The sequence below is a fragment of the Theropithecus gelada genome, chromosome 6 (genome assembly GCF_003255815.1).
Source record: "Theropithecus gelada isolate Dixy chromosome 6, Tgel_1.0, whole genome shotgun sequence".
NCBI classification, from domain to species: Eukaryota; Metazoa; Chordata; class Mammalia; order Primates; family Cercopithecidae; genus Theropithecus; species Theropithecus gelada.
Genome location: NC_037673.1, coordinates 36,662,297 through 36,687,814, shown reverse-complemented (window position 1 = coordinate 36,687,814; position 25,518 = coordinate 36,662,297). Strand labels below are relative to the sequence as shown.

At 36.7% G+C, this 25,518-nt stretch overlaps 1 protein-coding gene across 2 annotated transcripts in view; it reads right to left on the bottom strand.

Annotated features, from left to right (window-relative positions):
* Positions 1-2,282: 2,282 nt before the first annotated feature.
* NIPBL (NIPBL, cohesin loading factor) overlaps positions 2,283-25,518 on the bottom strand; it is a 194,717-nt gene continuing 171,481 nt past the window's right edge. For both annotated transcript variants that reach the window (XM_025387913.1, XM_025387914.1), the window contains 13 exons: positions 24,490-24,630; positions 24,241-24,334; positions 23,366-23,520; positions 22,767-22,857; positions 20,016-20,189; positions 19,370-19,560; positions 16,833-16,940; positions 16,149-16,349; positions 11,081-11,227; positions 9,249-9,523; positions 7,399-7,573; positions 4,139-4,327; positions 2,283-3,587 (listed from right to left, as the gene is read on the bottom strand). In XM_025387913.1, the coding sequence (XP_025243698.1) occupies positions 3,222-3,587; positions 4,139-4,327; positions 7,399-7,573; positions 9,249-9,523; positions 11,081-11,227; positions 16,149-16,349; positions 16,833-16,940; positions 19,370-19,560; positions 20,016-20,189; positions 22,767-22,857; positions 23,366-23,520; positions 24,241-24,334; positions 24,490-24,630 (2,307 nt within the window). In that variant the 3' untranslated portion in view covers positions 2,283-3,221. The remainder of the gene's footprint in view (positions 3,588-4,138; positions 4,328-7,398; positions 7,574-9,248; positions 9,524-11,080; positions 11,228-16,148; positions 16,350-16,832; positions 16,941-19,369; positions 19,561-20,015; positions 20,190-22,766; positions 22,858-23,365; positions 23,521-24,240; positions 24,335-24,489; positions 24,631-25,518) is intronic.

Below are 25,518 nucleotides of genomic sequence, written 5' to 3'. Positions count from 1 at the left end.
CCCTGGTCAATTTCTTCCTAAATAAAAATATGGTAAATTTAATTGCTGATCATGAAATCTGTATTGAACAAACATTAGCTTGACTTACCTGTCTTCATGAGACAGACTATGGTCATCAAAAATCGCCTGTGTGCTTCAGTTACCTGAATAATTCAAATACTCAATATATCAACAGAGTAAGCTATATATTTCTCTCTAAAAACTCAGCATTTCTTCCATTAGAGATTACTACAGCTAGAAAATTCTAGCGATCACTGAATTTTCTGCCATGTGTATTTTGGTATGAATATATTTTGAAAACTAGCCATTCTTAATAAACAATTTCAATAAGGCTAAAATGTCATATTAATGTACTTAAAAAGTGAAGAGATACTTGAAAATTTTTATATCACATATAACCTATCTTTTCAGGTCAATATAACAAGATTAATCTATAGTAATTAATCAACACACTATAGAGTAAGACTGAACTTTCTAAATACTTAATAGAACTTTGTAAGTCCCCAATATACTTGAAGTTTGATTTTGTGTATTTGACTGACAAAGCTTTAACTTATTTTAGTATTAAGACCTAAAAATCTTGAACAATCTTCAACTTTCTGAAAATTTTGGTTTGTATATTTAAGAGTTAAGGCCTATTATCAACATTTGGCATCTATTAATGCATAAAATTAATAGCATAGACAATACAAAAAATTCCCCAAACTGATTCCTAGAATTCCTGAATATTTTTTTTTCTTTTTTTTGAGACGGAGTTTCGCTCGTTGCCCAGGCTGGAGTGCAATGGCGTGATCTCGGCTCACCGCAACCTCTGCCTCCCAGGTTCAAGCGATTCTCCTGCCTCAGCCTCCCGAGTAGCTGGGATTACAGGTACGCACCACCACGCCTGGCTAATTTTGTGTTTTTAGTAGAGATGGGGTTTCTCCATGTTGGTCAGGCTGGTCTTGAACTCCTGACCTCAGGTGATCTGCCCTCCTCGGCCTCCCAAAGTGCTGGGATTACAGGTGTGAGCCACTGTGCCTTGCCTAAAATTCCTAAATTTCTAATGAATGGCAAACACAGAATTCCATCTATGGCCAACTGAGGCAACACAAGACTTACTACTGTGTACCTACTTCCTAAAAATTACTCGAATTCCCAAGTATGTATACCACAAGGATCCTTTAGGAACTGGTTTACTTCAATAAGATCTCCCTTAATGTCTGATGCTCAATTAGTGAGACACAATTACTTCAATTCCAGATTTAAATCCCTATCATGACATTACTAAATTACCAAATCCTTCTAAGCCTGCTATCCTTATCTACAAAATGAGGATAAAATATATAACTAGAGTTTTTGTGAGAATTAAATGACAGCACGCATCGCTGTCAGGTAAATAGCATTCAAAACTGGCTTTTTACTCACATTTATATTCTTAGTACTCTCTCTGGGCTGGATTTTATTCTTGTATTTTCTCTAACCAGTATTTTACTCTTTTCGATATATTATTTTCAGAAGTGACCTCAAATCCTTTGTTGATATACATAAACTCCAAGAAGAACCAACCAACCAACCCAATCTAGTTTTGTTCCAGAGTTCACAGTATAAGGAAAAGAGAAACATGTAAGTAAGGGGAAGAAAATGAAGAGTGAGAGAACATTTCTGTGAAGAAAGCATTTGAAAGAATTCCACATAGGAAATAGATCCTGAAAAGTTATTTTCATAGTGGTTTAATAGGTGTCACAAAAAGGTATTTTGTGGCAATGTCATTCTTCCTAAAAAATTGAATACCTTCATTTATTTGCCAATTTCATAAAACAGCATTCTGGAGGTCAATTTTTTCAGTGATTTAAAAATGAGTAAAACATTTTTAAAAAGATTTAAACTTGAAACAGACCTCATTCCACTGTAAATTTTAGGCATTACTATTCCTGAGTGTCAACTATACACATCAAATGATTAAACACCTCCCTCCTGATCTAGTCAAGATATCTGCAGTAAGCAATGTGTAAATGACAACTGTTCCCAAAAGACTTACGATAAAGCTTTTAGAATAGAAAATAAACATCTCAACAAGTAAAATTACTCTTTTCAGCATTAAAAAATAATTTGTGAAAAATGTAGTGAGTGTAATTATGAAGTGGCATACTCATCTCAACTTTAGTTCTAAAATAACACGACATCATTTTAACTAAGAGAAATGCTGGTTTTCCAAATAGCAGGTTACCTTTTACCCGAGGTTTAAAGAATAAGTATCAGCATCATGACATCACTAGAAAGAAATTGAAGCATACAAGGAATAAACTATAGTTTCTTTTTATATCAAAATGTACTCTTGAAAATGTGTTTGGCACAGTGCTAAATCATATATAGTTAATACTAAATATTGCAGGATACAATAAAACCCTGGAGTTAATTGTTTACACCCTCTTATGGGAATGAAAATAATAGATAGATACCAATTATTCAGAAGTCAGCCTATACAAACTGTATAAACAATATTTTATGTTTTGCTTTGAAAACCAGTGATATAATAAATTTTACATAAAAGACTGTAAAATAATATAAATGGATTTAAACAGATTTTTACAATAAGAAATTCAAATGGAAACAGACAAGTAACAAAGAGAAGTAAAAAAATTTATTGCAGTATTCGCTCCACCAGATTACCTGGGGATCCCTTTTCTTGTATTGTTTTCAGGGTGACCTAATACATCAAAATCTACATTTACAAAAACTCCTTCTGCAGATAGGTCATAGATACTGCATGCTTTTTTTTTTTTCAACAGAATAAATTATATATCCAGGAGATTCTGCCATTTTACAGCCTGGAAAAAACAACGCTTCCCTGGAAACTGGGCTAAGCTAAAGAAAGCCATCCGCTGCTAGGTTAAACTCCAAGAACACTTTATTAAGAACATTAACAGACTAATTTCCAACATTCACTTGTTTATTTTTTTTAAACAGAAAGTTTTTTTCCAAGATATAAACAATTTTTGTTAAACTATAATACAGTGGGAGTAAAAATGAACTGAGAATCTGTTTCTGCTGCACAACAGCGAAGGGAGCTCCCACAAAAATGTTTGCCCAACATTTCCTTCTTTTGTTCCTGCATCCCAGGTTCCACTTACTCTTCATAAAACTGATTTTTTTTTTTTTTTTTTGCCAGAATGTTGGTATTTCAAGTTTTTCTGCCTTTTAAAAAAATTCCTGTAAATTTGGCTGCATGTACAAATTCATTAGCTGGAAGTCCCATCCTTGGCGGCATACAGGGATCGTAAAGTCTGAACAACTTTATTAGTCAGCTTATTAGCACTCGTTAGAGCAATTTTTTTGTAAATAATGTCTGACTCTTTAATAGTGTCTACCCAAGGCACCAGTTTGCGGCCATCACGGCGCTTAGCCTCAGTCCAGGAGCCACTGTAGGAGCCTGCCATCCACTGAACACTGAAGCCATTGCTGGTTTTCTGTACTACTCTTGCAATTTGTGGTCGATCTTTGTACTTTGGACAGCAAATAGCGATGACATCCATGACGTCAACACTTTCATTCATCTGTGCTGCCAACTCCGTAGAGTCTGAATTTCGTTTTGACCTTCTCAATGACTAAAACATTGGGAGGGGGGAAAAAAGACCAAGTGTTACACAAAAGAATTTTAGTGAAATTATTGTTTTTATTGCTTTTAATCCCTTGACGCCGGGAGTTGGGATTTCCCGGCACACTTCCATTGCCGGCAATGAGACGCACCGTGACCGCCAGCGCCAAGGGGTTAACATATACTTGTAAAACCATATAACTCTTAATTTGTACCCGTGTCTTTACTCTTATTGATATATAAAATTATATATACATATGAACCATAAAGCTACATAAAACTTAGCAACAATAAAAATAACACACATTAATACAATTCAAAGAAAAATTAACCCTTTATGCTGGATAAATCTCATTTCTGTTTTTTTTTATTGTCTTTTATGTTAAACTTTCTACAAAAGGATGTATAAATGGGTAAGTAGAGAATCTCTATCTACAAAATGTTTTCTCTTTTAAGTATTACATTACTTGGTTGTACATTTAATAGACTGACATATATAAGCACATAAAAATCATTTTACGTAATACGCTGCGAAATACGTTGACTCCTCCTCCGCCTCACCCCTGAAGTGCCTCCTCCTCTATCCTCCCCATCACTTTCATCATCTTCTGTCTCTGCTGCTGTATTATTTTTAGGGCTGCCTCCTCCAAGCAGTGAGGTAATTGCTTTGTTCCGAGCATTTGTGCTAGCTGACACCTCCCCTTCTTCTTCTTCTTCATCAGGGTCCAGATGTTCCATGAGAAGTTTGAACTATAAAAAATAGATATTATTTCAGAATTTTAAGTAAATATTTCAAGCAAGATTGTTAAATTCCTAAATGTTTTCTATGGCAGTAGTTTGCTGTGTGTGAAACAGATGTTAGCCATCATCTAAGTTAGGGGCTGGTAAACATTTTCTGTAAACAGCCAGGTGGTCAATATTTTTCATTTTGAAGGCCATATAGTCTGTCACAACTACACAACTCTGCCACTGTAGTATGAAAGCAGTTACAGACAAATAAATGAGTGGGCATGAATGTTTTCAGTAAAACTTTATTTGCAAAAATAGGCAATGGGTTAGATACAAAAACAGCCAGAGTTTTCAGACCCTTGGTCCAAGACATCAAGCAACCAGGTGACAATTACTGACAGACATTTTCTAGTTATCTCCCCTCTTTGCTCTCTGCTAAGAGGATAAAAGAGAAAGCAGAGAATGTTGAAAAATTTTAAATGAGAACTGAAATATTTTTAAATTTTAATGTATGTAAGGTTTGCAAAGTCAATGAAAGCCACTGTGTAGATTATATTCTTAGCTCAAAAATTCTTATTTCTATATTCAGCTACTTGCTTTAAAGCAGATTTTTTTTTTTTTTTTTTTTTTTGGAGACGGAGTCTTGCTTTGTTGCCCAGGCTGGAGTGCAGTGGCCGGATCTCAGCTCACTGCAAGCTCCGCCTCCCGGGTTTACGCCATTCTCCTGCCTCAGCCTCCCGAGTAGCTGGGACTACAGGCGCCCGCCACCTCGCCCGGCTAGTTTTTTTGTATTTTTTTAGTAGAGATGGGATTTCACCGTGTTAGCCAGGATGGTCTCGATCTCCTGACCTCGTGATCCGCCCATCTCGGCCTCCCAAAGTGCTGGGATTACAGGCTTGAGCCACCGCGCCCGGCCTAAAGCAGATTTTTAAAATTTTTTTAAGAAAAATAGAAATGGAGTTTTGCCATGTTGGCCAAACTGGTGTCAAATCTCTGGCCTCGAGTGATCTGCCCACCTCAGCCTCCCAAAGTACTTGGGAGCCACTGCACCTGGACTAAGTAGATTAAAATATAAAACTTTATTTTTATTTTTTAGGACAGTCTTCTAATTTAAAAAACATTTTAAACAACTTTTATATTGTGGTAAAATAGAAATAACATAAAATTTGCCAGCTTAACCTTTTTTTTTTCTTTTTAAATTCAGACAGGGTCTCACTTTGTCACTCAGGCTGAAGTGCAGCGGCGTGATCATGGCTCACTATAGCCTACACCTCCCAGGCTGAGGTGGGAGGACCACCTCAGTAGTTGGCACTACAGGTGCGCACCACCATGTCTGGCTAATGTTTGTATTTTTTGTAGAGACAGGGTCTCGCTCTGTTGCTCAGGCTGGCTTGGACTTCTTGGACTCAAGCAAACCTCCGACAATAGGCCTCCCAAAGTGCTAAGATTACAGGTGTAAGCCAGCATGCCTAGCCTACCAGTTTAACCATTTTAAATGTATAATTCATTGGCATGTTGTACAACTATCACCACTATCCATTTCCAGAGCTGTTTCTTTCTTTGTTTTTTTAAATCACTGGACGTCACAGCTCTGTCCTCATTAAACAACAACTCCCTGTTCTTTCTTTCCCTGGTCCTTGGTAACCTCTAGTCTATTCTCTGTCTCTATTTTAAAAGCACATTTTATATACATATATTTGCATACTTGTTAAGTGAGAATGTATGCAAATATATATTGGCATTACTCATATAAGAACATATGAAAAAGTAATAATATTGGTTGTCAGAAAAGAAAGGAACAGAATGGCCAAACACGGTAAGAGGATGACTGTTTGCAGTTTTACCTTTTATGACATATAAGTCATGTATTTTTCTGATTTAAAAACATAGCCCTCTGTATCCCCGGATTCCGCACCTGCAGATTCAACCCACAGCGGATCAAAAACTATTTGGAAAATGCCACAACAAAAATAACAGCACTGGCCGGGTGTGGTGGCTCATGCCTCTAATCCCACTACTTTGGGAGGCTGGCGGATCACCTGAGGTCAGGAGTTTGAGACCAGCCTGGCCAACATGGCGAAACCCTATCTCTACTAAAAATACAAAAATTAGCCAGGCGTGGTGGCGCATGTCTGTAATCCCAGCTACTTGGGAGGCTGAGGCAGGAGACTTGCTTGAACCCGGGAGGCGGAGGTTATGGTGAGCTGAGATCACGCCATTGCACTCCAGCCTGGGCAACAAGAGTGAAACTCCGTCTCAAAACAAAACAAAACAAAAAAAACAGCATTACAATAAAAAATAATACAACTTAAAAAAAATGTGGTATAACAACTATGTACATAGCATTTACATTGTTTTAGGTATTATAAGTAATCTAGAAATGATTTAAAGTATATGGCAGGATGTACATATATGCAAATACTATATTTTTTAAATAATTTTTTTTGAGACAGGGTTTCACTCCCGTCACCCAGGATTGGGTGTAATGGTGCAATCTCAGGTCACTGTAACCACTGCCTCTCAGGCTCAAGCACTTCTCCTGCCTCAGCCTCCTGAGTAGCTGGGACTACAGGTGCACACCACTGCCCCCAGCTAATTTTTTGTATTTTTTGTAGATATGGGGATATGCCATGTTGCCCAGGCTGGTCTCAAACTCTGACCTGCCATGGCCTCCCAAAGTGTTGGAATGACAGGTGTGAGCCACCTCACGCAGCCTACTATGCCACTTTTTATCAGGCCCTTGAATATCGGAGGATTTGGGTATCCATGGGGGGACTGGAACCAATTTCCTGTGGAAACCAGGGGACAACTACAAAACACACACACGGGTTTTCCTATTATCTTTCATTTTCACTAAAATAAAACTATTCGTGGGCTGTTGTTTCCTAAGAAAAAATAATTAGGATGCCATAGGTGCAATGGGAAAGACAAGCTTAAAGTAACTCATTAAAACCATATAGAGAAAAATTATCTTGATAGTTCATGAAGCTTACATTCAATGTAAAGGAGACAGTTATCTCCCCACCAGCCCCCCACATTTACTTGTCAAAAAAGCCCTTATGAGAAGTAAAAACTTTTGGTTTACTACTCACATCTAGATACTGCTTTACTATACTCCTCTTCACCTCTTCTGTGATTTTGGAATTAGCCATGTCACTCCGCAGGAAGTCCAGTGTTTGTTTTGGATGAAAATGAACTCCTGTTTTTCGGTTTATCGCTTTATCATACACTTTTGCAGATTCAGATGGAGAGTACTTCTGAATTTTACTGTTTTGGGAAAACAAAACCAAAAACTTTAAAACTATGAATGCAACATATTTGGAGAAATCCAATTATAGGTAGGAAGCATCATATTAATGAAATTAGTTTCTCATGTCTATTTTTAATACTATCGTGATCCTAGGACAGCTTCAATACAATTACTTAATATCACCTAACTGGTTTACCTCTTTCTACTAGTTACTGCCCCACCCCCAACCTATCCATTCTCTATACAGTGGCCAGAATGATTGTTTATAAACTTGTTTCAGGTTATTAACAACTCTGCTTAAAAATCTTTCCAACTCCTTAGCATTGCCTAATTAACTTTACAAAGTTTTAAACTATTTTGCATGTTGCCAACATTTAACATCAAAATATTCCTTATAAGGCCAGGAGCAGATAATCTCAGAGTTTTGGGAGGCCAGTGTGGGAGGATCACTTTGAGACCAGGAGTTCAAGAGTACCATGGGCAACACAACTAGACATCATCTCTACAAGTAAAAAGTAAAAAAAATTAGCTGGGTGTGGTGGCATGCATCTGTACTCCCAGCTACTCAGGTGGCTGAAGTAGGAGGACTACTCGAGCCAGGAGTTCATGATTGCATAACTGCATTCCAGCCTGGGCATCAGAGCGAGACCCTGTTTCAAACAAATACAGAGATATTCCTCTTAAAAATCTGGATTTCTGGTGTCTCCTGAAAAAGTGGGAGCTCTGGCCACATTATGCCCACCCTCTCCTTTGGTAACAAGCTTATGGAAACTTGAGACAGGTCCACTTAAATGACATCTCTTTCATCATGAAACACTCTTTCCAGGTGGCCACTGACCAGGTGGCCTATTAACATTTGACTTTGTGATTCCTAATCTTGGATTTCAATGAATGTAAAAAATGACCAAAATTCCATGGGTATAGGCAGGAAGAGATATCTTTAATGACTAATGGTGGGTAAAACCACAGGATATTTATAATAACTGTACCTTTTCTCTCTCTTACTTTATAGAGTACTTTAAAGACTATTTGAGTTCTATTGGAGCTCAGTTTAGTTGGTTTACATCTGTTACTTCAGAGTTCTTTAAAAACTTAAACTTGTAATCTATTTTAAGGTTAGCCTGATTCTTTTTAAGGAAATCAACAAAATAAGCCCTTCAATTTGTAATGCATTATCACCAAGTACAGGAATATGTTTTTTACCCTTTAATAAAATAATAAATTATGGCATATTACACAACAGAATACTATACAGCAATAGAAGAGAATAAACTCCTTTATAAAAAGGAACATTTCTAACATTAAACATGCAAACAAAACTGGGTTTCATATTTATCATTATTATTTTTTTAGACGGAGTCTCGCTCTGTTGCCCAGGCTGGACTGCAGTGGCATAATCTCAGCTTACCGCAATCTCCGCCTCCCGGGTTTAAGCGATTCTCCTGCCTCAGCCTCCCGAGTAGCTGGGATCACAGGTGTGCACCACCATGCTCACTTAATTTTTCCATTTTTAATAGAGATGGGGGTTTCACCATGTTGGCCAGGCTGGTCTCGAACTCCTGACCTCAGGGGATCTGCCCACCTCGGCCTCCCAAAATGCTGGGATTATAGGCATAAGCCACTGCGCCCAGCCCAAATATTTATTATTTGAACAGAGTGAAGTTTTTTTTCTCACTGCTTATGTAACCTTACCTATCAGAAAATCCACAAAGATTCTTCAAATGTTGTTTTAACATTAGAAGCAATAAAATACCCTGGGACACATTGGCAAATTCAATTAAAGGAGCTGAATTTTCTGGCAAACATTTCATCACTGAATTTATATCGTCTTCTGAATCTGAGTCTGAATCTGAATCTACACGTTTCCGTGACTTCCGAGGCCTGGAAACTTCTTCTTCACTGTCGCTTGACTCATTTTCCTTACTAGGTGATGATTTTCTCTCTTTCCTTTTGTCCTTTACCATAGACTGAAAGAAAAAATTGTTTGATAAACAATAAAAACAAAATGCCACTAGTAGATATAAGTATTCTCCATTCAACAGCTTGAAAAAGCTTCCTTAAATGAGTATTTTATAAACCTCTTGACTTGATATCAACAACTGGTATGTAATGTTAGGGGATAGTTTCTAAAACTAAATAAAATTATATACAATATCCACCCCCTCCCCCACAACCACTCCTTCAAAAAAATCCTTGTGAAATATCATTCAAAGGGAAACAATTTTCTTCTAAGGATAGTAATAAAAGATAGTTATAAAAGTATCAATTAGGTGCATAGGTAAGCCATTATAGAGGAAAAGCAGTAATTATAATTTAACTGAGGAGAATAAAGTAATCTTGGACATCCCGAGCTTCTATCAAACTCTCCTTTTCAAGAACATTTCAGCAAGATAATACGCAATTTTCTCTGAAGACTTAAATCCTGTTTCTTTGTACTTTATGAAAATGTTAGTTCTTGGAAACAAAGTCAACTGGATTTAAGCAGGTTGTGTGGTGTGTGTGTAGGGGGCACATTATAACAACATTTATTCAAAACTGGAAGAAACATTTACAAAGACAGCCATACCAACCAGTAAGTAGGTAAAATAAGAGAACATGAGGGCTAAAGCTCCTGGGAAATTATTAACTTCTCAAACTTAAATGTGCACATTAACATCTGTGGATTTTGTTGAAGATGCAGATTCTGTTTCAGCAAATCTGGGTGGGGCCTGAGGTTCTAGAGCTTTAATAGGCTCTCAGGTGAAACCACTGCTGCTGGTGTGTGGTCTACACTTCAAGTAGTAAGGGTTTAGACACCTTTGTAATTCCAGCCCTTAGGAGGCATCTAAAATAATCTGTCTGATTTACTAGTCTGACAAGGCTGAGTTTTGAGCAATACAATTTTACCAGATGAGATCTACTTGGATCATTAGATACATGAGAATATTTAATTTGCAAAGAATTTACTGAGTGCTTACTATGTGCCTAGTGCTACACCAGGTACTTTTATAATTAAATAAATTACATTCCTCCTAAAAGTCATGACAGAAATGACGGAAGGTTCAACAAGAAATTTAGTAAAGATTTTGGGCACACATATGCCAACTCTATTACGGTGCTGTAGTTGAGCGATAAGAAAGTCAATGGTGTCATAAATTTTTGGTATAAGTGTAAATAAGCTATATATTTTCATGTGTAATGTGATTACAGCATTACAAGATTTACAGAATAATGTTTTAAAATGGGGCTTAAATGAATGTATGAATGGACATAAAACACTTAAGGTCAGTGCTTAAAGTGAGAGAAATAAATGCGATGGCTTATCAACAGAACAATCCATATATGTATTTTAGATGTTTCTAAATAGAAGTAAAGTGGCAACGTACATCCTCTCCCAAGTCAAGTACTGCCCAGATTTCATTAAGTTCACTTAGAAAGATTTTATATACTCATGAAGAGAATAAAAATAATGAGAAACAAAACAGTGAAAACAGCATGTCTGCACTTTGACAGATGGATTAAGAATAGTAATGTGTGTAACTTACCTCCTTGAATGACTGCAGTAGGTTACTACCAGAAACTGAGAGTGTAATGTCTATATGATGCATTATAAACAACGGCTCTTCCTGTGTCTGGTATGGAAAACAGGCTAGATTGTCTGCTATATACAAGAGCATAGTCACGTCTGTTTTCTGTAAATTTTAAGAAAAAGTACATATGTTTAGCGGATAATCTAGAAACCCATCCAAAAAAGCTTTTTTAGAAAAAATACAGGGCACTTTCACCTCACTTAATGTTAGAGAGAGAGATAAGCAGACACACACATGGGGAGAGTGGGCAGAGACACAGAGAGACAGCAGGAGGGAGAGAAATATAGAGGAGGAAAAAGGGAGAGGGAGAGAGGTGTAAGAAAAAGGGAGAAGGGGGAACATAAATAGAATTTTATAAAATAATCTTAGGCCCATTTTTTATTTTATAATGACTTACACTATGCTATCTCAAGACGTGAAATTTTTTATTGCATCCATGTGAAATTCCTTGAGGTTTTCTTACAGAGTATATGGAATCTTTATGATAAATCCATACCATATCAGAAAGTATACATGAAAGTTAAATCATTGTGCTACTAAGAGTTTAACCTATATGGAGATCAGTTACACACAGTTACTATTCTGCCCTCAAAATAACTACTAATTATAGCACTAATACATAGGTTAAAAGAAAAAACCTAAATCCACGTACTCATAAACATTTGTCAGTTTCCTGTGTATATGTAATTCAGAATATCAGAGTTGTTTTGACAATGCTATCAGTTTCACACTGTAAGTACTCTGAGGTAGGCAAAATTTAAGAGGATTATTGTTATTTGCTTGCTTTAAAAAGAAGTAATAGAGAATTCAAGCATTTCATGATCATAAACAGAAGGGCATATTAATATTCAAATTTCTTTTAAATATTTATAGCTCAAGGAAAAAAAAAGCTCACAACTAAAAAGCACTCCCTCCTACCATCTACCCTCCCCTGCCATGGAAACAACATAAAACCCAACAGCAGCAGCAACAAGATCCCATAGCACAGATGGAATAACCTTGCTATTAATATTTGTAAGAGTATCACTCTCACTCTATTTTTACTTTACGGTATGTATCAACACCCATGTTACAGACGAAAAAATGTAGACATAAAACCCTACCTCATCTATTAGTTTAACATTATAATTTATATATATATTTTCAAAACTCATATATATTTTTATATATTTATATTTATATAAATATTTTCTTCAACATCCATAAAAGCCCCGTATTTCTCTTTCCTTTCAAAGTTCTTCAAAGAATAGTTTAGACTGCTCCTCCCATGTCTTCCCCACTATTTTTTTTCTTTTCTTTTTTTTTTGAGACGGAGTCTTGCTCTGTCGCCCAGGCGGGAGTGCAGTGGCGAGATCTCGGCTCACTGCAAGCTCCACCTCCCGGGTTCACGCCATTCTCCCGCCTCAGCCTCCGAGTAGCTGGGACTACAGGCGCCCGCCACCACGCCCGGCTAGTTTTTTGTATTTTTAGTAGAGACGGGGTTTCACCATGTTAGCCAGGATGGTCTCGATCTCCTGACCTCGTGATCCGCCCGCCTCGGCCTCCCAAAGTGCTGGGATTACAGGCTTGAGCCACCGCGCCCGGCCTTCCCCACTATTTTTTTTCAAAGGAGACATGATATCGGTCACTGCCATCTTGAACTCCTGGGCTCAAGCAATCGCTTTGCCTAGGTCTCACAAGTAACTAGGTAGCTAGGAGTATAGGTGCATGCCACAAGGCCTGGCTGAGTTTTATTTTTTAATTTTTGTAGAGACAGGGTCTCTGGTATGGAACTCCTGGGCTCAAGCAATCATCTGGCTTGGGTGCTGGGATTACAAGCATGAGTCATCTCACCTGGCCCTCCCTCTTCAATTACAATCTGCTTTTGTCCCTCACTGCTTGACTGTTTTTGTCCATGAAGTTCACCATTCTACTCTATTTTTCACTTCTACTCTCCTTGCCTTCACAGTAGCATCTGACTATCATCCACACTTTCCTTCACGAAATCTACTTCCTAAGTTTTCTCTTCCTAGCTCTTTGACTACTCCCTTTTTATGTACTACTCAAGCCAACTCCTTTGCATCTGACTTTGGCAACAATCCTGTTCTTTCAGGTGCTCAAGATAAAAATACTCCAGTTGTCCACTTACTATTCTTTTCACACAGTCTCATTTAATTCTTTCCTCAAATTTCTTTTCTACTATCCATTCTTTTTTTTTTTTTTTTTTAAATTGAGATGGAGTCTTGTTCTGTTGCCCAGGCTGGAGTGCAGTGGCGTGATCTCAGCTCACTGCCACTCTCTGCCCCCCAGGTTCAAGTGATTCTCATGCCCTGGCTTCCAAGTAGCTGGGACTACAGGTGTGCGCCATCACACCTGGCTAATTTTTTTTGTACTTTTAGTAGTGACGGCGTTTTGCCGTGTTGGCCAGGCTGTTTTCGAACTCCTGACCTCAGGTGATCCGCCCGCCTTGGCCTCCCAAAATGTTGGGATTACAGGTGTGAGCCACCACACCCGATCTCTACTATCCATTCTTTTTCTCCCCTACTGTTGTCACAATAGGTTAATTTCTTATTACCTCCAGTGTGACCACAATGCTAAAAAATTTCATCTTCCTAAACTGCTCTTTGGCAACTGTCCTCATTATTTTATTCGCACACTTCCAATGTTTTTTTTTTTTTTTTTTGCCATCTACAGGATCCTCTATATACTATTCCTCATTATGACCTTTCTGCCCCAGTCAAATAACAAACTATTCATTATTAACCACACATTCTTATCTTTTACATTTTTGGCCCCTACTGGAACATCTTCCTTCCCTGGTTTATATAGCAGATCCCTCTCATTCTATCCCTCTGGGCCTTCAGGCATTTGTTCTTTCTCTGACATTCTTTGTTGGAGGTACTTAGAAGAAAGCATTGCATTGTAAGAGCTGGGTTTCCAGTTTAGCATTTCAAATGCTGAGATGACAGAACATCTAGTCAATGACATAAAACAGGCAGTGAAACCACATAGGAATGAAGTTCTTTTGGAGAGAAACAAGGACTGGAACAATATTATCAATACAAACCATCAGGGCACTCAGGATATACTAACCATAATCACTATTAATTTTGTGTCCTATCCCCACAACTGGAGGGAAAATCCTTTCAGGGCAAAAGCACTATGTTCTATCATCTGGCACTCCTAGTATAGTGTCCTATACACAATGCAAACTTAATACTGATGATATGATGATAATGTTGATGATAAATTTCACACAGTACTTAAAAAGAAGAGGTCTAGTAAGATATCTACACTATGGTAATTATAATTTTGCTTTATTGCAAAAATCTGCTGTCAGGCTAACAAGTAATTAAAGTATTTCTTTTGTTCTTTTCTTTTGCTTTTTTTTTGTTTTTTGTTTTTTTTTTTGAGACGGAGTCTCGCTCTGTCGGCCAGGCTGGAATGCAGAGGCGTGATCTTGGCTCACTGCAACCTCTGCCTCTCGGGTTCAAGCAATTCTTCTGCCTCAGCCTCCTGAGTAGCTGGGATTACAGGCGCGTGCCACCACGCCCGGCTGATTTTCATATTTTTAGTAGAGACGGGGTTTCACCATGTTGGTCAGGCTGGTCTCGAACTCCTGACCTTGTGATCCACCTGCCTTGGCCTCCCAAAGTGCTGGGATTACAGGCATGAGTCACCATGCCTGGCCTCTTTTGTTCTTTTAAAAGTTGCTATACACATAGACTCATGTGCGCTCTGTGTGGGCAGAAACCATATCTGTCTTTACTATTTTATGCTCGTTAAACTTCTTAGCACAATGGCTGGTACGTAGCAGATGCTGAATAAATATTGTGTAAAATAAATAAATTAAAAGGTAAACTTAAAAGAATACTCAGTTTTCTTGGCCTATGGTCCTGGCCAATGCAACTAGTGCAACAGCCAGAAGTGTCAAAATTGTAATTATGGTAATCCCCCCTTATTGTTGTTTTGCTTTCCATAGTTTCAGTTACCTTTGGTCAACCATAGTCCAAAAATAGGTGAGTAAACTACAACAAGGTATTTTGAGAGAGAGACAGAGAAAAGCAAGATCCCATTCACATAACTTTTATTACAGTATACTGTTATAATTGCTCTATTTTATTATCATTGTTAATCTCTTACTGTCACTAATTTAGAAATTAAAACTTTAACATAGGTTTGTAGGTACTGGAAAAACTAGTAGTGTCATGTGCCGCATAACCATGTTTCAGTCAATGACAAACCATATATATAATGACGGTCCCATAAGATTACCCTATCATATTTTTACTGTACCTTTTCTATGTTTAGATATGTTTATACACACGAATACTTATGATTGTGTTAGTTATCTACAGTATTCAGTACAGTAACATGCTGTACAGGTTTGTAGCCTAGGAACAATATAGCTTAGGTAGGCTACAACATCTAGGTTTGTGTAAGTAAGATATTCACCCCACAAAGAAATTGCCTAACTATGCATTTCTCCAAATGTACCCTTGTCATTAAGTGATGCATGACTGCATATATAAGATTTAGTACTATCCATGGTTTCATGCATCCACTGGGGGTCATGAAATGTATCTTTAAGGATAAGGGAGGACTACTATACACAAAAGTGGACTACTATACACAAAACTGACTTCCCTTCATTAAGGAAAGTCAAGTTGAACAACTAGGGATCTCAACAACCAAAAACCTATAACAGTTATTCTCTAACAATATTTGAGGTAATCGATTCCCAATGTGATTAGTTTAGTGATGGTGCTTAAAGATATGCTTACAGAATCTGTTATCAAAGTTTATGGGATATTCAGTATGGAGGCAAAGTTATACATTATTCCTCATTATACTTATTCTTATACAAAATTTCCCCTTCAATTCTGACTGTGTACTTTGTAAATAACTTAGAAGATTAAGAAAACATTTGATGAAGTTACTATCATATACTAATAAAATGGTAATATTTTAAAAATGGTGACTACTTTATCCATAAAATTTCTAGAGCATTTATTTTCTTAAAATAATAAGTTTTTGTGCTTACTGCTGTGTCATCAAAGAGGTTGAGTAAAGAAATAAGAAAGGCTCGTCTGTGTTGGCGGTTTCCACGGATCATGGAGTAAAGGTGTGAACACAAAGCGCTAGAGGACTCGTCTTGTCTGAAACCCCTTACAGGATCTTTTAGGCATGTGTTGATTGCCTGTTGTACCTGGTAAGACATCTTCATACCAGCCACTGCTTTCATCTGAAATCAATACAAGTCTCATTTTTGTCAAGGAAATTAAAAGACACAACTTAAAAATATACTTAGAGCATTACATCCTGAGGCTAGCTTCATTATTTGGTTTTCTTAATTAAAATAATACGAATCACAGAATGAAGTGCCAGAAGGAACATGAGAGATTATCTCTTACAATTCCCTCATTTCAAAGAAGAAAAAAAAAAATGAGGCCCAGGAGAGTCATTGCAGCCAAGTTCACACAGTAGGATATAAAATCTAGGTTTCCGGATTTTTAGTCTGGTGTGCTTGGTACTGTCACCTCTAGACCAATCTTAACTTTAAACTAGAAAAAACACCTTGGGAGACTAACTTAGTTGCATGTTTAGAAGATAGGTACTAAGTAAGACATTTTATCCCAATTATGAATGTGGGCAGGGTATTTATCAAAGACATGCTTTACTCAAGAAAAATGCTTAAATTTAGGTTATAAAATGTTAAAATACATACATGAATGAATCCAGCATATTTTTTGTCTATTTCCACAAGTTGCTGATCAGCCTTGTTCCGCATAGCAGGTTCTGGGTCTGTGCCCATAGCAATTAAATATGGCACACACTGGAAATAAAAAAAAATTATGAGATATCACGGTAGTAAAAACTCTCTATTTAGACATACGTCAAAACTTTCTGTATATCTGAGATATATGAATTTAACCTTATAGGCTTTCCTACAAAGGCTATGATTTAGTGTTCTTTTTAAAGTCACAAATCTTTGAGATTCAGCTTAAATCCAGAAAAGCACTGGAGCACCAGCAAAAATACTAATGTGGTAAAATTTAAACAATTTCATTGTAAATTTAAGGTTCTTTAAACATAAAGCATTCCCACACTAAGAATATCTATTTAAGATTATGATATAGACTACAAATGTATAATCCAGTAGTTTTTAAAGCTTGATTAGATTTGCCTTGTAAAGATAATATACGGCAAACAGTAATTTGCTTTCCATACTCAAAGCTAGGAAAATATAATTGTTTTTCAAAGTGATTTCAGATGTGGCTTTGAGGATCAGATAGTTGGTAACAGTCATATTCACTGTACTTCTAGAGTCAAAAAACAGTACTACTATGTTAAGCGAGTCTGAATCAAAAAGCAATGTGAAGGCCAGAAAAACAACACACTTATAACTTTAAAATACAGACATGGCATTAAATGAAAGAAATGATCATGTTAAATCTCAAATCAGGAAAGAAAAAAGGCTATAAGGTGGGTGCGGTGGCTCATGCCTGTAATCCCAGCACTTTGCGACGCTGAGGCAGGCAGATGACTTGAGCTCAGAAGTTTGAGACTAGCCTGGCCAATATGGTAAAACCCCATCTCTACAAAAATGCAAAAATTAGCCAGGTGGTGGCGTGCACCTGTAGTCTCAGCTACTTGGGAGGCTGAGGTGGGAAGACTGCTTGAGTCCAGGAGGCAGAGGCTGCAGTGAGCCAAGACTGCGTCATTGCACGCCAGCCAAAAAAAAAAAAAAAAAAAGAAAAGAAAAAAGGCCAGAGAGAACGCCCTTGGTTAACTAGCAGAATCTGCAAATGGACTATATATTAGATAATATTGTATCAATGTTAAAATTCCTAAATTTAATGATTATAATATGGTTTTGTAAGAGAATGCCCTTGTTCTTAGAAAATATATGCTGAAGTGTTTAGTGGTAAAGAATTATAATTACCTGAAACTTCCTACCAAATGATTCAGAAAAAAGCAGATGTATAAAAGGGAGAGAGAGAAAGCAATTGTGGCAAAATGTCAACAAATGGTGAATATAGGTGAAGAGTATAAAGGAATTCATACAATACTTTTGTAATTTCTTTGTGTGAATTTTGTTTTTTTTTTGGAGATAGAGTCTCCCTCTGTTGGCCAGGCTGGAGTGCAATGGCACGGTCTTTGCTCACTGCAACCTCCGCTTCCTGGGTTCAAGAAATTTTCCTGCCTTAGCCTCCCATGTAGCTGGGACTACAGGCATGCGCAACCACACCTGGCTAATTTTTGTGTTTTTAGTAGAGACGGGATTTTGCCATGTTGGCTATGCTGGTTTTGAACTCCTGACCCAAGTGATCTGCCCACCTCCGCCTCCCAAAGTGCTGGGATTACACGTGGGAGACACTGCACCTGACTCCTTTGTGTGAAATTTTTAAAAAAGTTTAAAAAGCATATATAATAAAAAGCACCCAACAATGAGCCCTCGGTAGTTCAAAAAGGTCACAGTCTCAATGTACTACTGTTACATTATAATGTATGATTCTTTATGATAATAACCTGGAGTCATGAAGAACAGGATAAATATTTGTTAACATGTTTTGTTTCAGGACATAGGGAAGACCACAGTATGTTTAAATATATCATATTTTCAAAAAGTTCCATGAAAAATACCCAAAATAAAAATCTTGAAGGGTACAGACTCTGCTTATTTAATACATACACTTTTGTAGCCTATGGCGCTCTCTTGACCATCAGATGGTATATACTACTACATCAGCATTGGCTGCCAATCTTCAGTAATACTAATGTCTTTTATCACATCGTTTTGTCCTCATATCAATGCTATGAGGTGTCAGGTAGTTGGTGCCATCCCCAACTTAAAGATGAAGGAATTGGGATTACATAATTTACTTTTCTGTGGACTAAGACCCTGTTGAACAGATTATACTTTTAAACCCAGTGAACTCTCTTCACATAGATTGTTGGATCTTAGGGACAAAAGTAAGTATGAATTAAAACAAATATCCCTACTTAGAAAAAGAATTTGAGTATATGTTCTGTCAATAGAAATTACAAGTTGGTTTATAACAGAGACAATATTATGAATATATGGGTATTTTGCAGTAGTCATAACCCAAGAGATGATCTAAAACTTCTAGATTCTTAAGAGTTTAGTACAAAGAAGAGTAAGAGGAACAAAGAACTACTTATTCTCTATAATTACAATGTATCAAATGACAACTAATCTGGCTCTTTTATTAAGTTGCTGCTGCCATAAAACATGCTTACCTGAACTGGATGAATAAGACCTTGATTTAGAGTCAATGCAATGACATTTAGGGCAAAGTGGCGTACACTTGACTGGGTGTGAAAAAATGCCTCAAGCACCTGTTTGAGATAAAGCTGCATGATGGAACTACTCATCCCTGAGGAAACATCACCCATTTCTTTCAAGTCTTCCTGTTTTGCAACTTTCTTCCCTACAAAAGAAAGCAAAGGATAAACACATATTAAGAGCACCTATACTAACTTTACTAAATATTTCAAAATTAGGCCATAAGCAAAATCACAAAACGTTATAGCTAGTTTTCTGGCTCAATGGTTCTTAATATGTGTGTGTGTGTGTGTGTGTGTGTGTGTGTGTGTCTGCGTCTGTGTCTGCATCTGTGTCAGAGGCCCCTTTGAGAACCCAATGAGAAGTATAATCTCTCTCCTCCCTCAAAATGTTAATGTTTACACACATACACAATTTTAAAACTATTTTAGAGAATTTAAGAATATGCTAAAGCCCAGTTATAGACCTCAGCATAAGGACTGCTATTTAACTGAATTTCTTCGTCTAACGTATCAGGAAATTTAGATATTTAGATCAAAGGAGATAAAGCCATTATAATATAACCATAGCTATGAAATTTAAAAATATATTTTCACTTACAGTCTCTATCTGCCTGCTGCATACGTGTATCTTCTTCTTGTAGGTAGGTCTGAAGGTTTTTTAACACTTGTATTTTTAAATTGACTGAGGAGTTCTTATCAGATAAAATATTATTATATAGATTCTTCACTTCTTGCTCGAACATTAGACTTGGATGCTGAATAAAGGCAAATCCTATGGGAGAGGGGAAAATCTCATCATATATTCATATTAAAATTAAAATTTAATAAATATGTTAATAAATTATATAAATGGCTCCTTATTTCAAAAAGTTAAAACTTAAAATGACTGGAAGAATATGCTGGTGGCCTTACCTAGAGAAGCATTAGAGCAGGTACTTCTTTCCCCATGAATTAAAAACAAGAAATTGCATTTCAAAGGAGAATTTCACACAAGAGGAAACCTTGAGGAGGGAGCAGGGCCTAGTGGCTAGGGGAGTGGATTAGGAGTCAGGAGTCTTGGGTTCTATTCCTGGCTCCACCACTGACTTGTAGTGTGACCTTGGGTGAGTCACATAATCTCTCTGTGCCTCAATTCTCCATCTGTAAAATGGGGATAATAATATTTACCACCCACCTACCTCACAGGGATGTTTTCAGGATTTAAGAAGTAATGTCTGCAAACATTTTTCAGATCCCCAGTAGAAGGTACTACATTGACATTATTTTTTAAAAAAAATTAAAATATATTCATTTGATAAAACAATATAATAAACCAGAGCAAAAAATATCTTCTACTTCTTTCTCATATGGCATTATAATAAGGCTACAATGCTGAATCCTATAACCACGGGTTAATAAGTAGCAATATATCATCCATGTTTATAATGTTTATTTGAGGAAAAAATGAAGATCTCTCATGACAGCAAGTATTATTGATAACAAACAACAAACTAAACTCAAAGCATAGAGTGATCAGATAACTAGCCCAAGGTCACTCAGGATAACTATGGCCCAGGCAAGATGTTTTTTATTAACTGGTCTAGAGGCAATATTTTCTGAATAGCGCTGCTTAAGTTAAAACTTCATCTTTTTGTACTCTGAAATATTTGTAACACTATTAGTTTTGCCACTCCATATAAATTATGTCCAGACTGAATATTTAAAGGTACACACTGGCTTGAAGTTAATATTGCACCAATTTAACTCCTTAGTAAATGATATCTGAATTTTTACTCTATGTGCTACAAGTAATTTTCTTTTTTTTTTTTTTTTTTTTTTGAGACGGAGTCTCGCGCTGTGTCACCCAGGCTGGAGTGCAGTGGCGCGATCTCGGCTCACTGCAAGCTCCGCCTCCCAGGTTCAGGCCATTCTCCTGCCTCAGCCTCCGAGTAGCTGGGACTACAGGCGCCCGCCACCACGCCCGGCTAGTTTTTTTCGTATTTTTAGTAGAGACGGGGTTTCACCATGTTAGCCAGGATGGTCTCGATCTCCTGACCTCGTGATCCGCCCGCCTCGGCCTCCCAAAGTGCTGGGATTACAGGCTTGAGCCACCGCGCCCGGCCCAAGTAATTTTCAAAAAGGGATAGAGGAGGAATAAAATGATAAGGTTTCAATTTATTTACAGATATCATAAACATGATTTAATAAGTAACTTAGAATCTTTTCTTACTCATTTTTGTTCAAAAGACTAATATAAATAACTAGTCATACATATCAAAGTATGAACCTTAATCATAATACTAAAATAAAATTTCCAAATAAGTTATTAATCTCATTGGGTAGCTTTACGTGTATAGTCATTGCTTAGTATCCATGGGGGATTGGCTCCAGAACCTCCCAGGGATACCAAAATCCGTGGTTTCTCAAGTCTCTGACATAAAATGGGGTAGCATTTGCATATAACCTATTCACATCCTCCCGTATACTTTAAATCATCTCTAGATTATTTATATCTAACACAATGTAAATGCTATGTAAATTGCTGTTGTACTGTTTAGAGAATAATGACAAAAAAATCTGTACATATTTAGTATAGGTGTAATTGTTTTTTCTCAGTATTTTTGATTCTTGGTTAAATCCACAAATGTGAAACCCATGGATATGGAAGGCCAACCGTATCCGTACAAAAAAAAACAACAACAAAAACCAAAAACCTGGACAGACTGTTCTTGTATTTTTTTGAAGTGCATTCAATTCAGGTACTTTAATGCCATTCGCTTCCTATTTCCTCATATTCTAATTCCTTCCTAGATATAAGCCACACAGACCTGCCTAACAATTGCAAAACATGTTTTTATTACATCAGTGCTTCCTGGAAAAATAATATAAAACATGTATATATCCAAATTGTTCCTCCTGGGTTGCTAACTTTTTGCTTTTATATAAATAAGTCAGTGCAGACTGATCATTGTTTTGCTTCCTGTAGTGACAAAGCCTTGCAATGAAAAAGAATAATTACAAAAATGCAAAGAGCACAGAATTCTTCTACATTATTTTTCTTTATCAAATGGCTTTAATGAATGTTCTTCCGATACCCTATGGAGGAGGGGTAGAAGAAAGTATTGTTATCTCTATTTTACTAATGAAGAAACTGATAAAAAGACAAGTGGCTCGCTCAAGTTTACCCAGGAAGTCAATGGCCATAACAAGAATGGAACCCAGTTGTTTTAATCCCCAGATCTACATTCTATACACCAAATCCTACTAATAGAAACATATTAAAATAAACCAACAATTTAGATTCACAATATTTAAAAATGTGCTCTATCCCTCTCAAATAGCTACAATTTATAAAGAAATTTAGACTTACCTAGACCAATGATAGCTTTTGTTTGTACTTCTTCATCTGAATGTTTTGTAAAATACATCAATAGTTCAAGTACTTTATCTTTTATGTTAACCTAAGGGAAGGAAAACACATTAAAGTATTCATGAAGAGTAACTTAGATTAATTTTCAACTATAAAGGAAAAAAATACCTAAAGACAATGAGAATTTCTGTATGTGAACTTTATTAAAAAAAAAAAGTAACCAATTCCATTTATTTTAGAACAGTGGCATTCAAAGTATCAGTGTGTGACAAAGCAGCTTGTTTCGGAATGTGAATCAGTGTGTTCCCTTCATTGAAAAAAATTTTTTAAAAAAATCAGCTGTTGATGTCAACAGTGTGCCTACTGTTACAAAGCTGATATAACTTGTCAGAGAAATTTCATTATCTGGTTATACACCAGTAACAAAAAGTTCATGGATTAGCAGTCAGTCCGAGGACCATGCTTTGAGTAGCACTGTTTTCAGAATTTTCATTAAACCAGACTAATATTGCCTTCATCCTGGGTCATTACTGTTATTCTCAGATTACAGTGCCATATAGTTCTATGTTTTATAGCATTTTAAGTATTACTATCTTTACCTTGCTGTTGCCTTTAAAATCTTCCAGATCAAAATCAAAATGCCGACATAGTGCTCCAACAGTGAAAAGGGATCTAAGAAGTGCTGGTTTGTTTGTTAGAAGTGAAGTGTTATTTGGGTCCTCTTGGTGTTGACTTTTTAATTTTGAAATGGCACCTAATAAAGATAAGTAATATTTATAATATTTATCTTTGAATTACTCAGTTCAAGTAATTACTACTAATGAATCACAATTTTTTTTTTTTTTGAGATGGAGTCTCACTCTGTCACCCAGGCTGGAGTGCAGTGACGTGATCTTAGCTCACTGCAACCTCCGCCTCCCGGGTTCAAGTGATTCTCCTGCCTCAGCTTCCCAAGTAGCTGGGATTACAGTTGTGTGCCACCATGCCTGGGACATTTTTGTATTTTTAGTAGAGAGACGGGGTTTCACCATGTTGGCCAGGCTGATCTCGAACTCCCGACCTCAGGTGATCCATCTGCCTTGGCCTCCCAAAGTGCTGGAATTACAGGTGTGAGCCACTGTGCCCGGCCAATTAATTTTTACTAATGGTTCTAAATATTAAATATGTCTAGAATTATGAGGGCGCTCTTTTAGAGTCTAAACTAATTAATGTAAGAAAATTTAAATTTTACTTTTCACAGTGTGCAAAAAATTTACCAACCTTTACTTATCAGGAGATAAATTTCTGAAGTAATCACAGTGGGTTCTTAAGGGAATACAAAAGACACCAGACAATATTGTTTCTGAGAGGACCACAGTGGATAATCACACCTCATAGTTTCCTTGATTCTAGCCTTTTATCAAATGCATTTAAAATGAGCTGACACACTGCAGGACCTAGCAGAATAATTTTAAAACCCTGGTACTGAACTTACCATAGTATCTATTGAAACAAGCCCACACAAATTTAAAATTTTGTGTCACTTTATTTACAACAGCCCCAAGACAGCTGACACAATGTTGCACTACCTAAAAGATATAGAAAATGTTTGTTTAGATAAAAGTTAAAAATATACTATTTTAAAAACTTAGCTTTTTACAAATATTTGCTTTAAAAATAATATTAATAAAATATATTATAACTTTACACTAATGAATAAAGAAATGGTAAACTGAGTGCTTACAGTCATGCCATATTTGATGATGAGCTTCATCAGATCTTCTTCAATAGTGGCAAGGAAAGTTTCACTTGGATGCTCCATCAGTGGTACAACTAGCTCTAGGATTTTTGCAACATTGCAGATAACCATGAAATCATTTTGTGTCTATAAGAATAAAAATAATGCTTTATGAATATCCAAAACCTTAAAAGAAACTATATACAGTTTTATGTATTTGTGGGCAGAAATAGGGCATTTTGCACGTAAAGGTCCAGTTAAAAAAAAAAAGTCTATTAGAGTTTTTTTTTCAAGATATGGAAGAAGAAGCACCAGCATGTCAGGAATATGGACCAACAACTAACTTACCAAAATGTGACCTTGGGGTCACTTAATCACAATGTTAAAGTTATATTTTTTTTCCTAAAATGTAACACAAGTCAATTCTAAACAAGGGTATTTACGTATTGACAGCATTATACAAAGACTGGTACAGTTTTTACGATTAGTATTTTCCGAGCTGTGTATGTTAACCCAGTAGTCCTCAATCAGGAATAAGCTTCTTCCCCTGTATCCTGACACAGGAGTACTTGGCAGTGTCTGGAGACATTTTTGGTTGTCACAATGGGAGCCACTACTGGCATCTAGTGGCTACAGGCCAGGGATGCTGCTAAACAACCTGTAATGCACATAACAATCCTTGACAACAAAGAATAATCTAGTCCTGTCAATAGTGCTGAGGTTGAGAAACCCTGTGTTAAAATTTTCTGATAGATAAAAAAACATAGAATCCCAGAACTACGCAAAAGGCTTCTTTATTTTTAAGAAACAGTGTCTTGCTCAATTGCCCAGGTTGGAGTGCAGTGGCACAATCATAGCTCAATGCAATCCTGAATTCCTGAGCTTGAGCAATTTTCCTGACAGTCTCTCGAGTAGCTAGGACTACAGGTGCGTAACACTACACCCAGTTAATTTTTAAATTTTCTTTTTTTCTTTTTTTTGAGACGGAGTCTTGCTCTGTTGCCCAGGCTGGAGTGCAGTGGCACGATCTTGGCT